Source organism: Numenius arquata, chromosome 13 (assembly GCF_964106895.1).
Source record: "Numenius arquata chromosome 13, bNumArq3.hap1.1, whole genome shotgun sequence".
NCBI classification, from domain to species: Eukaryota; Metazoa; Chordata; class Aves; order Charadriiformes; family Scolopacidae; genus Numenius; species Numenius arquata.
This window is the reverse complement of record NC_133588.1, coordinates 11259611-11272033: the sequence shown is the minus strand read 5'-3', so window position 1 is coordinate 11272033 and position 12423 is coordinate 11259611. Positions and strand designations below refer to the sequence as shown.

General features: G+C 65.9%; 1 protein-coding gene across 1 annotated transcript in view; it reads right to left on the bottom strand.

Annotated features, from left to right (window-relative positions):
* The window catches only part of PIEZO1 (piezo type mechanosensitive ion channel component 1 (Er blood group)), a 24930-nt gene extending 12507 nt beyond the window's left edge, over positions 1-12423 (bottom strand). The window contains exons 1-11 of the mRNA XM_074158161.1: positions 12360-12423; positions 5035-5130; positions 3684-3806; positions 3245-3287; positions 2986-3148; positions 1859-1997; positions 1470-1683; positions 1068-1233; positions 760-864; positions 392-649; positions 46-306 (exon numbers count right to left, since the gene is read on the bottom strand). Coding sequence (XP_074014262.1) covers positions 46-306; positions 392-649; positions 760-864; positions 1068-1233; positions 1470-1683; positions 1859-1997; positions 2986-3148; positions 3245-3287; positions 3684-3806; positions 5035-5130; positions 12360-12423 — 1632 coding nt within the window. The remainder of the gene's footprint in view (positions 1-45; positions 307-391; positions 650-759; positions 865-1067; positions 1234-1469; positions 1684-1858; positions 1998-2985; positions 3149-3244; positions 3288-3683; positions 3807-5034; positions 5131-12359) is intronic.

Here is a 12423-nt window from a genome sequence, read left to right as displayed (position 1 = left end):
ACAGCCAGGTGCCAGCAAGGACAGGGACGAGGACATTGGGCTTACCTTGGCTCCCAGGTCCAAGCAGGGATACACGGGGTGCTCCAGCCCCAGCTGCTTGAGGCTCATGAAGCTGATGTGGGTGGGCAGCTCGGGGGCCAGGTCCATGCCCCAGACGTACTGCAGGCTGCAGAGAGCGATGCCGTAGAGGAGGAGGAAGGGCGAGCAGAGCATGGCGAAGTGATGCCGGCTTCGCACTATCCAGATGAGGCATGACCAGAGCAGCAGCACGAAGGTCAGCCAGCTCTGGTAGGTGATGCTCCACACCTGCGGGCAGGCAGGATGTGGCCACTCGCCCGAGCTCAGGCCGGGAGGTACCCCCCCATGTCCATCCCCCTCCCCAGCCCCTTACCATCATGGCAATGAGGGCGCAGACGTAGCTCTGCTTCATGATGACTTTGCCCAGGGTGTGCAGGGCCAGCCGCTCCGAACGCCTCCTGCCTGGCCGTGGGGAGGGGGACCGTGAGCTGCCCCCTGGGCCACAGCCAGGCCTTGGGGAGGGGGAGGCGATGGGGACGGGCTTACCCAGCTGCGGTGAGTTGCCCATAATGTGGACAGTGCAGTTCTCGGCACCAATGCCTGGCTTCCCAGTGCTGGGGGACAGCATGGGCTGGGGGAACAGAGAGGGCTCAGAGCCCACCCCGGCACCCCCAGAGCACCCCACACCTGCTACCCACAGCTCAGGCACTGCTAGGGGGGCACAGCCCCCCCCATACCCACCTTGGTGTCCTCAGCCACGCCATCAGTGTCCTTGGGCCAGCTCTCCAGCTCCACCAGTTCCCTCTCCGGGGACCTCGCCGGCGGCTGTGCCGGTGCTGCGGTTCTCTGTGAGGGGCAGGAGCCAGCTCAGGGCACCCCACTGCAGCCGCTGGGGGAGCAGGATCATGTCCTGTCCCCCTGCCAAGGGACTTCCCCTCGCCACGGGCACCCCACTGCTTCCCAGCCCCCCTCCACTGGGCACCCCCAGTGCCAGGCCTGGGGCATGTTGGCATCAGCATGGGGTCCAGTTCAGCCCTGCAGCCCCTTACCCTGGCGTCCAGCCGGCGCAGCTTCACCAGGGTGACCACGGTGTAGTAGAGCAGGAGCACGATGCCGGGGTTGGCGTAGACGGGCCAGGGGTGGTTGGTGTTGAGCACCAGGGCATTGGGCTGGGAGCAGTTGCGGTAGAGGATGATGTCCTTGAAGCCAAACACCCTGTGGGGACAGAGTGGGTGGTGTTATCATCCCCCTGGGCCAGGACCCCCACTGCCAGCCATGGTACCATCCCCAGCGCCGACACAGCACTCCGCTTCACCAAGCAGCCTCTGGCCACCTTCCCTGGGGACCCACCGCAGCTGGCAGCAGGATGGGAGCCAAGTGGGGCGCCAGGCTGGCTGCTCAACCAGGGAGGCATGGGGACCTATGGCACAGCTCCCTCCCTGGGGACTCACCGTGCCCAGATGGTGGGGGGAGGGAAGACCCCCTGGACGAAGGGTGCCTGGTAGGCATAGAGGCAGAGGAGGTGGCCACCAGCATAGACGCCGACAAGGACGCAGAGGGTGTCAAAGGCCAGGCGGCTGGCGGGGAGGTGGCAGGCCCACCAGGTGCACAGCCCCACGAAGAGCAGGTAGTAGACGCTGGAGGAGGCGGAGGGCAGGGTGATCCCTGGGGAGCAGCGCCCCACGGGCGGTCAGTGTGTGGCCGAGCATACTCCGGCCGTGCAGTCCCTGGCCGAGCATCATCTGGACCAAGCACCCCCCCGGGACCGAGCATCGCCCCCAGCAGCACAACCACTGATGCTCCCTAGCTCACCGCATGTCCCCCCTGGTCCCGTACCCACCAGCCAAGGCCAGCAGCAGGATGGCCAGGCCATTCCCAGCCAGCCAGAGTAGCCAGTGAGCCGTCACCCGCAGCCTGATGCTGAGTGGCGTGTCCCCATCGGCTGTGCCACCGTGCTGCTCCACATCCTGCTCTTCCCCCTGCCAGGAAAGGAGTGTGGAGTGAGCCCCATGGCCTGGGACTGCTGCTCACCGTGCCTCAGTTTCCCCACTTGAGGGAGAGGAGGGGTGGACGGCTGGGGCACCCTGCCCGGTGCTGTGCGGGCGCGCAGCCCGGCACCTGGCTGTGTTTATCTCATTAGCTGTTTGGAAAGCGCCTCCGAAAGGCGGCTGTTTTTCTTGGCACCGGCGCCCGGGTTCCCAGCACTGAGCTTTTTTCCAGGCTGCCTCCCGCGCTGGCCCCGCGCTCACGGCAAAGGCATTCGCATCGGCCGGTGCTCCGGTTACAGCCCGGCCATGGCTGGAGCCGGGCAGGCGAGCACCCACCATGACAGCGTGGACCAGCGGGGAGCACCCCAAAACAGGGCAGAGCCCCGAGGGGTGTTTGCTGAGCTGGGGGGTGCCATCAGCTTGGGGCTGTGTCTGCCTGGGTGACCCTGGTGCCACACAAGCACAGCATCCCAGGGCCCCGCTGGCACCACCGGGCAGGGCTGGCATGGCACGGCACGCAGCCCTGCACCCTGCCAGCGAGCTCAAGCTGGGCACCAGCATCCCATGGTTGCCTGCCCCACTGCCCTTCCCGAGCCCAGGGGCTTTGCCGTGCGGTGCCAGCTGGAATCTGGGGGTGCAGGCACTGTGTTCCCCCCACCAGAGCGGCAGCCCCGCATCAAGCGGTGCCGTATGGCCGGGCTGTTTGCCGGGATCCCTATAGCAACGCGGGAGCAAACACGGGCACTCCTCCGCGGCTGAGTCACCCCGGCCCCTACGAGGTGCCGTGCTGATGACCCAGCCCCTCCACTGCTGCCCGCTCTGCCGGGCAGCCAAAACTGCCCCAACCTAGGTCCCTGGCCACCAGAGATGTCCCCCATGCCAAGCCTCCTGGGGAGGGGACAGGGACCGGTCGTTGTGCCTGGGGGAGGCTGGACGTGGCAGGCAGGATGCCACCGGTGGCAGCGGGGTTGGCTCTCACCCGCTCAAGGGGCTCCACGGACTCCAGCCTCCGGCTGCGGGCGACAGCACCGGCCTTGGGGACGAGGTGGCGGCACAGGCACAGGCAGAGGGACGAGACCAACAGGATGCCAACATCGGGCGCTACCAGACGCACCGAGTTGGGGATGTCGCTCAAGTCCAGCCTGGGGGAGGGAGAGTGGAACAGGGGAGGAGGGCTCAGGGGTGCCCCACCACCACCACTGCCAGCCCCCAGCCCCACACCGCTGGGGTGCCCTTACCTGGTGACCCCGATGTGCCGGGCAAGGACCTCCCAGGTGCTGCCTGCAGGGAAGCAGGGAGACACTAAGTTTGGCAGATTCCGCATGGGCAGGATCTGAGCCCAACCAAAGCAGGTGGTTTTCCCATGGGGAGAACGCCCCACATCCATGGGGGCCCAGGACAGGGTCTGTGACCAGCTCAGTGGCCACCGAGCAGGCACCCCAGGCATGGCACAGCATGGCCATGGTGCTGGGCACGTGGCTGGGACCCCACAGAGCCTCAGCAGCCCCACCAGCCCACCCAGCAGGATGGGATTCCCGCACCCACACGTCACCATCTTGGGCATCCAGCCCCAGGACACTGCAGGGAGAGGGCAAAGGCTGGGAGAGCAGAGGTGTAGGAGGGCGAGGGCAGGCATGGGCACCCCCATGGCAGGCTGCCCTGGCACTCCATACTCACAGCTGGGCCCCAGCAGCTGGTCCAGGATGGGCAGCGTGTACAGGCATACTTGGAAAACAAAGTGGGCGAGGAGGAAGAGGATGCTGGTCCCCAGCAGAGCTTTGAGGAGGCGGACAGTGTGACCTGCGAGACACAGGCACCCCATTACCCATCACCTGAGGTGACATCAGGGAGCACCAGCATCCCCAGTGGGGACGCAGCACCCCCAGGAAGAGCTGGGAAGGGGTGCTCTATAGCCATGCCTAGAGATGCCAGGGGTCTGCCACACGGACAGGGTCCCACCAGGACCTTGCATGTCTCCCCGTGCACCCAGCACAGCTTAAGAGCACTATTTCTACTGCATTACTGGGGAAACTGAGGCACAGGGCAATGCAAGGAGCCAGGGACCTGGGACAACATTCCTTCCCCTTGCCCCTGCAGCACCCTCTGACCCAGCTGGCACCGGGCACTTCCTGGCCTCACTGCACCGGGATGCAGCTCACCATACCCATCCCGATCCCTGGTGGAACAACATGCGGGGAGGCTGTGGGTGGGTGCCAGGGGGTCCCCCGCACTGCGAGCCTTGTCAAACCTTCCACCAGCTGCAGCCGTGCCCCCATCCCACCCGGCTCCCCGGGCCGCATGCCCATTTTCCTGGCCACGGGACAGGCAGCAAGCCCACCGCAGCTGCGCGCTGGCCAGGGGGCGGCCCCAGGCCAAAAACTCTCCCTCCACTTGTTTTTTCCTGTAAATCTGTGCAAAAGCTCTCAGCAGCGTCCGGACTCCGGGGCCGTGCGAGCCCATGAAATATTCAGAGGGCAGAGCTTTTAGCCACAGCCGTGCCAGGCGCTGCCGGCTTGTGTTACAGCATGGCTCAGCCTGGCACAGAGGGCAGGGAGACCACAGGGCAACGGGCACCCCATGCCCACCGTGGGGGGAACACGTCCCATGCACCCACTGGAGGGGATGTGCCCATGCATCTGCCATGGGGGATGCACCCCCTGCACCCTCTATGCATGCCCACCATAGGGGACGTGCCCCACGTGCCCGGGCAGGGTGGAGGGGCTGCTTGTGGTATATCCCTGCCCACCCGGTGGGCACAGCCCAGCCCTGAGGTTTCTGGTTAATAAGGCTGGGGCTCAAAACTGGCCATTTTGGAGCAGGAAGCCTATTAATAGCCACGCTGGGCTATAATTAACAGAGCGAGGCTGCCACGCGGAGCCACACTGCCCAGCTGGGGGGAAACCGCAGGGGAAGGAGGGCAGGTACCTGCCGGAGAACGGCTGCCAGCCCCCACGCTGCCCAGCTCCCCCCAGCCAGAGCTGCCCACCCTGCTCTGCCCGGTCCCCGAGCCCCAGGCTGAGCCCCTTACCTCCAGCTGAGTGCGGGGTGGGCCCCGGGAACCAGGGCAGGAGCAGCAGGAAGAGCAGGTACACCAGGGAGAGGACATTGAAGCGGAAGACACAGGCTGGGGGCAGAGGAACAGGCAGGGTTAGTGTTGGGGACGTGGCATGGGGTGGGGGGTGCCGCAACCCACCAGGATCCTTGGTTGTATCCACCCCACCCCGGGGATCCCCGAGGATAGGACCCCAAACTGGAAAGTGAAGGATGCCCAAGCAGGAGATGAGGGACACCCCAAAACGAGAGGCACCCCAAAATGATGCGTAGTCACAGGCAGGGGCTCAAGCGCCCAAGAGACGCCAGTGGGAAGAGAGGGATGCGGGCAGCAGCCTGGGCTGGGTCAGTCCCGGTGACCCGCATAGGTGGCACGGAGAGGGGGGGGACACCATATGTCCCAGACATTTGGGGTGACAGGGGGACAAGAGCCACGAGCAAAATCTGCTGTATTTCCACATTGTCCCTGCAAGGTTTGCAGGGACCCCCATGACCGGGCTGCGACCCCCAGCCATGGGCACCCTGGGGCTGGCACAGCCCCTCACCTGCACCCAGTGCTGCTCTGGGCACGCCACCAGCTCGCCACCTTCCCCCTCGCTTATTTTTAGACCTAAATTACAGCTTGTTTGCAGGCGTGAAACTGTCGGAGGAGCTGGGCAGGGATCGGGGCTGAGCCAGCACCCCGCGGAGCTGCCGCCGGCGGGGACAGGGACCGCACGGCGGGGACATCCCGGCACAGCTGCCACCCCGGCTGGGGACACAGTATTCCCATCGGCTGCATGCACACGCCAGGCGAGCAGTGACAGACACCGGCACATGTACCGGTGTGACCCGGGACCAGCCCTGTGGCCACCCAGCCATGAGGCCACGGTGATGGGCACGGCCGCTGCAAGACACCCACCAAATCACTGCCTGGCCAGAGATGAAAGGAGTCACGGGGGGGCTGTGCAGCAGGGCAGCTTCGTGTTTTAACTGTGCCCCTGGTAGTCCCAGAGCATCCCTCTGTCCCCTCCCCTGCAAACCGGAGCGCCATGTCCCTGTGTGCCCCCCAGCACGCTGTGAGTCAGGGAGGATCCCTCCGGGGCAGCCCAGGGAGGGGACAGCAACAGGGAACGGGTGTTGGAGACCCCAGCTCCGTGTGGCCAGGGCAGGGACCTGCTCCTCTTGGCACCCCACTTGGGAAGGGGGTGAGGCAGTGGGGGCTGACAAGACAGCCCGTGGCCCCGTGGGACTGGGGGGGTTAGGGTGGGCAGGCTGGGCTCCAGAGGACGTGCTCAGCATCACCAGCCCGGCACAGCCCTTCCTGTGTTTATGAGGTTTCAATGGGATAGCACATACCAGGGCAAGGGACGGCACGGCTCAGGGGACACGGTACAGCCCCCCCGGGAGCAGCCCGGCACCCCAGGGATGGCAGGGGATCCTCGGAGGGTGTGGGGGTGGTGGGAGGGAAGGCACCCAGGAACGCACCCGGCAGCTTGGAGCACATCCCACGCAGCACCCCTTGGGGCTAATGCCGGTCCCCAACCCCACAGCAGGATCCCCAGCGGCCTCCCTCCCCCAGGGAGGGCAGACAGCCCCCAAACACGGGTGGGGGTCACAGGGAGTCTAGGATGGAGTGACCGAGACCACCAGCCACCTCTCTGTGGTGACCCCAGGACGTGTCACCTCCCCGCACGCTGCCGAGGTTTGCTGGCTACGTTTCGGCAAACCATGATCTCATGGAGCAAATATTCCCCTTCCCGCGCCAGCGGCGACAGGGCCGAGAGGAGCCTTCCCGGTGCGTGGGCGAGCCGCGCTCCGGCTTACGTGGGAGCCAGCCAGCCTCCCCCCCCACCTCACCGGCCACTGGCACCCCCCGTTCTGGCACCGACCCCACAGTCCACCCCTGTGCCAGGGCATGGTCCTCTGGGTGTCTGGGGTGAAACAGCCCCAGCGTGAGCCCCCATCCCAGCTGCGGTCACCCCGTGGGTGCTGGGAGTACGGAAGGGACCAGCCGCGATGGAGCCCCGCTGGCATCGCCTGGGCTGGGGTCTGCCTGAGAGCCGTGGGGAGGACAGGGACTGTGGGCACTGTGGGGAGACCCACAGGCATCGCTGGGCACCGGAGGGCACACACATGTGGCAGGGACCACCCATGCCCAGACTGACCCACGTATTTTATGCCACCAGCACCAGCCTCCCAGGACTGGGGACGTTACTCCCAGGACAGAGCAGGCATCCTGGTGGCAGTGGATCAGGGTTGCCTGCAAATGCAGAGCACCTGCTGCACCCTGGGGCTGAACCAGCACCCATGGGGACCCTCTGGCTGGTGGCTGCCCCTCTGCCCCGGCTCGAGCCACCACGGAGAAGGCAGGATGGTCAGTGCTCGCCAGCTTCAACCAGCTTTTAAGGGCTGGAGGATGAAAAAGTGGGGGAAAAAAAGATGCTGACGGTGTGCCGGGCATGGCACAGCCCAGCTTGGGAGCGCCCACGGTGCCCAGCTTTGCACCCACACCTCCTCAGCAGGGCTGGCTGCAGCGGGGTGTGCCGTGCCGGTGGTGCATGGGTGCTCCGTGTCCTGCACAGTCGGAGGAAACCAGTTCCCTGCAGTGCTGACAGCAAGGAAAGCGCCAGAGCGGGGAGAAAAACCAGTTTGGCCTGTGGGAAGAGTGGCGGTGGGGAGAGCAGCCCCGCGGCAAAATCCACCCTCCCGCACCCCATCCATCGTCCCCACGAGGAGCCAGACGGGTGGGTGGGTGCTGCGCCTTGGCACCGTCCCCCTCCCCATGCAAGCAGCACCCATCGCCCACCATGTCCCGCAGCCTCCCCTCTGCTGCACCCACAGGGCAGGATCTGGCCACTGCTGAGCATCTTCCTTGTACCCCCAGCTAGGGGATCCTGGATCCACACCCCGGGACCTCCAACCTTCCCCAGCTCCATGACCACGGGGAGTTGGGAGCAGCCGTCCCAGCTCCCACGCTGCTGGGGAATTCTCCGCCACCGCTGGCAGCCAGCAGCACTTGAAATATTAATGACTTTTAATGTGCCAGGAGGAGGAGAAATTGCAGCACTGGGGAGCTGGGCGAGATGTGCCGAGTTTCCTTCACGCTGGCCTTTAACCTCCCCTTGAGATCTCCCCATGGGAGGGGAAAGGGGGTCATCAGGGACCCCAGAGGAGGGCAGGGACTTGGCAGCAAGGGCAAGGGCAGCTGGGGAGAGCCAGCACCAGGGTCTCTCCCATTGCAACCAGGCTGGGGAAGCATGGGAAGGGCAGCTGCAGGAGAGGGTCAGGGTCTGGCGCAGCCCACTCCCTGCAAACCAGGCACCATCCCGTGCCCAGGGGGCTCCCAGGGACGGATCCATATCCGACTGCATGGGGAAAGGGGACTCCCCGGCCAGGGATGGGGGAGCCCCATGCACCGCCCCCGCAGCACCATCCACAGCCCATACACCGATTGGCACCGGCGCAGTGCTGGCTCTGCAGGGACCTGCGGCCGCACAGGATTAATTAGCTGAGCTCTTTAATTCCCTGCTATTTTCACGCGGGCCCGTTACCTGCTGCCGGAGCCAGGCAGCTCTGTCAAGCTGCTTCCCCACAGCTGAGCCCTGCCTCCTGGCCAACAGCCCCCAAGCTGGGGTTCCCGGGGCTGGGGGGACCCAGACAGTGTCCCCAGGGTGTCACTTTGCCCCCAGGACCCTGCGCTCTGCACATGCTGATTGCAAACCGGAGACAGGCTAATGAACATCAACCACAGAGGCTCTCCCAGTCCCAAAAACCGATCAGCCCCAAAGCAGCAAGCCCCTGGGCTGCCAGAGCCAGCCATCAGCACGTTCCCAGCCCCGGCTCCTCTTTCCGGGAAGAGGGAGCAGTCCCACTGGTTCACCCGCCGTATCCTGTTTTTGTGGAAAGTTAGTCCCACTCCTGCCAGCGCCAAGGCAGACACCGGCCTCGCTCCCCCGGGATGCTGCGGGAGCTGCCCCCGGGAGGGCACCAGGACGGGTGCCAGCGGGTGCCACAGCTGCCAGCCTGGGAAACCCCAGCAGCTGGCCAGTGGCTCCTGCAACGGGACAGGGAATACAGTGGCTTTGGGGACGGGTGTTTGCTGCCACCCCAGTGCCTGGGGACATCCCTTTCCTCAGCACCACAGCCCTGGGGCTGCAGTTCCTACACCAGGCACACACCAGGACAGGGACAGCCCATGCCATGGGGCCAGAGCAGCCCTTGGTCCCCCACAGCCACGGGATCAGCACCGGGATGCCCGTGCACATCTCCTTCCGTCACACCTGCCTGCGCACGAGGACTCTCACTCCCACCACACGGGGACATTCCCAGATCCACCATAACATTTCCCACGTGCAGCTCAGGGCCGTGATGGTGTCTGCCATACGGCAGCACCAAGCGGTGTCCAAACACCCCCCCCTCTCCTCGCCCAGTCCCCACAGACAGCCCAGGACTCTGCTGTGATGGGGTGCAGAGGAGACAAAGGGTTAAATCTGGACATGCCCAGAGCGATAAAGCCCCTGCAAGCCCAGCCTGCAGCAACCCTGCCAGGATGGGATGAGCCCCAGGGGCAGCGTGGGGACCCACTGCACCCCGGGAGAGCCCCCACAGCATCACCCACCTCAATGGGGCCGTGCGGGGGCTTTGCAAAAGGCTCCGTCCTGGGAAGATGGGCACCCTGGCACGGGCAGAGCCCAGGCAGGCTGCAGGCAGCCGGCCCTGCACCTCCCATCCCCCTGTGCGCCTGGGGAGGAAACGGGAGTTATTGCTCTTGGAGACAGCAGTGGCTATTTTTTTTTTTTTTCTAATTTTTTTTTTTCTTTCCCTCCTCTTTTTTATTTCCCTTCATTTTATAAAAAGCACCTGACCGCAGGAGGCAGCTGGCTGCAGCCCACGGACCCACCAGCGCCCAGCCGGACACCAACCCCCTGTGGCACCCAGGGCCAGCCAGGACCCCCAGGGACCACCAGCACCCCACTGTCTCCTGGCTGGGCAGGGGGGCTCAGCCAGGAGGGGCCATGTCCTCGCCTCACCCCGGGTCAGGACCCCCCAGGTCTGAGGGGCACCGCAGCCCCAGGGAGGGGGGCTGCTGCCCAAGCACCACGGAGCTGGCAGAGCAAGGAGCATCACCCAACCCAGGGGTCCCAGCGCAGAGCTGCCTGGTCCCCACCCCGGTCACCCCTCAGGTGGGATGTGCACAGCAGGCTGCGCCCCCCACCAGCTCCGTGCACCCCAGCATTCCCACCAGGCAGGATAGAGCCAAGGCATCTCCCTGCGCCCGGGGGGGGGGATACAGCCCATGGCATGGCTGGCAGCTGCACCCTGGGGGTCCGTGCCTGTGCCAGCCTGTGGGAAACAGGGGGCTGTCCCAAGCCCTGCCATAGGGGCCAGCTCCTGCGCCTCCACCCACCCCGAGCTGGCCGGGAGCCACAAGCAAACATCCTCCGGACGTTTGGGAAGAGCCTAATTGCTGGGGAAAGGAAGGGCCACAGGCGGGTCATGCTCCGGGGCTCTTCCGTGCCCCCCCCCCCCAAAGATGCAGCAGAACAAGCCACATCCCCTTGTGCCTCAGTTTCCCCTTCGGTGCAAATGCGAGGCCCCAGGCCCCCCCAGACCCAGCTGAGTCACCCACGTGGTTATTTTGACAAGCAGCTGGAGCAGGAGGGAGCAGTCTCCCAGGACAGCCCCCACCCAAGCGGGGCCCCAAATTTAAACAACCCACCTACAACCTCACCGGGGGGGGGGGGGGGGGGGGGGGGAACACGATGACGCCAACACCACCAGCACCTCCGGCCACGGGAGACAGCAGGTCACCAGCACAACACCCCATACTGGAGTGGGGAGAGTGGGCAAGCAAGCCGGGCACAATTTGGGGCCAAATCATCATAATTGGGGGGCATGAGGGCCCCACACGTGAGGCCGCGCCCAGAGGCCACGTGTCACCCCGTGCACCCACGGGATGTGCCCGGCAGCTCCCTCGCCCCGGCGCGGCGGCTGCCATCCCTCCGGCCGGGGAGGCCTTGTGCAAGCGGCGCCCGGCCACCTTCCCTTCCCAGCCCCGTTCGTAGGCAGGGTTATAATTAACCTCCTCACATCCTGCGCGATGCACTGAGTCACTCCTCGAGCAAACCCGAACAAATAAAGAAAAGCTTTCTCAACAGTCACCGACTTCCCTTGCCAGCGAAGCTCGCCCCGCACCGGCGGCACGGCCGGCACCACGCACCCCAGCCCGGCTCCCCAAAACGCAGCGGGGACAAAGGCTGCTTGGCTGGATGTCACCTCTCTGTTTGACGCTACCCCAGAAGTCACGCCACCCTCTTCCCCGGGCTGCAGACCCCCCGGCATGGGCGGCGTGAGCCCGGCGGCAGCGGCCGGACCCTGCCCGTGCCCGGGCACAAGGAGCCCGTTGAACAATCCTGTTTATGGAGAGGTTTTTTTTTTCCTTTGCGTCTAGGTAAAGGTAAACGGAGAATCCCCGAACAGGCTCCCCCAAGCTGCCGGGGTTCAAAGAGCCGATTCTTGTTCTGCGCGTCCCAGGACACGGGTATTTTCCAGGCCGGTAGCCAGACGGTTGCCTCGGTGGGTGGTGATTCTACCTTCAAAGGCCAGCGTTGCTCAAAACGGGCTGGGAGCAGCTTGGGAGCCACGGCCCTGCAGAGGCTCCCGCCGCCGAGGTGGGTGCCCCGCTCCCCGCCACGGCACCGGGACGGCACCCGGGACGGGTGCCAGCCGCCCCCCGAGCATTGCCAGGAGCAGGGCTGTCCCGGCCCCCTCTTTGCCCCCCCCCACCCCCCCAACCTTGCAAGAGACAGAAGAGCGAGCAGGGTGACACGGTGGTGTCCAAACCGGGACAGTTTCACCCCAAACAGCCCCCCAGGTGCCCACTGGCTGTGCCCGGGGTGAGGGGGGAGCCACACGCACAACCGGGGCGCTGCCCCCACACCCGTCCCGGAGAAGTTGCAGCGTTTCCCGGGAGCGGGCTCGGTCCCGCGTGGGACTCGGGGCGGAGGATGGGGGGGGGGGGGGGGGAGTGGTGAGATCCGTACAGGGTGGTCTCTTCATGGGGCTGAGACGGTGGGGGGGGGGGGGGGGGGACGGACGGGACGACACGCTCCACGCCACCCGCCGCGCGTCCCGCCACCGACCCACCCGTCCTCCCCCCGGGGCCGGCGGCGGCTCCTCGCGGGTTGGGGAGCACCGCGACCCGGCTTACGCATATGGAGGGGGGACACAACGTACCCCGACACCACCCCCACCACCACCCCCCCCCAAAAAAAAACCAAAACCACAAACCCCACCCGCCCCAGGTGCGGCCGCACTCACCGGCGAGCAGGGCGAGCGGCAGCAGTAGCCAGTACAGCCCCGCGCACAGCCCCCGCCGCTCCAT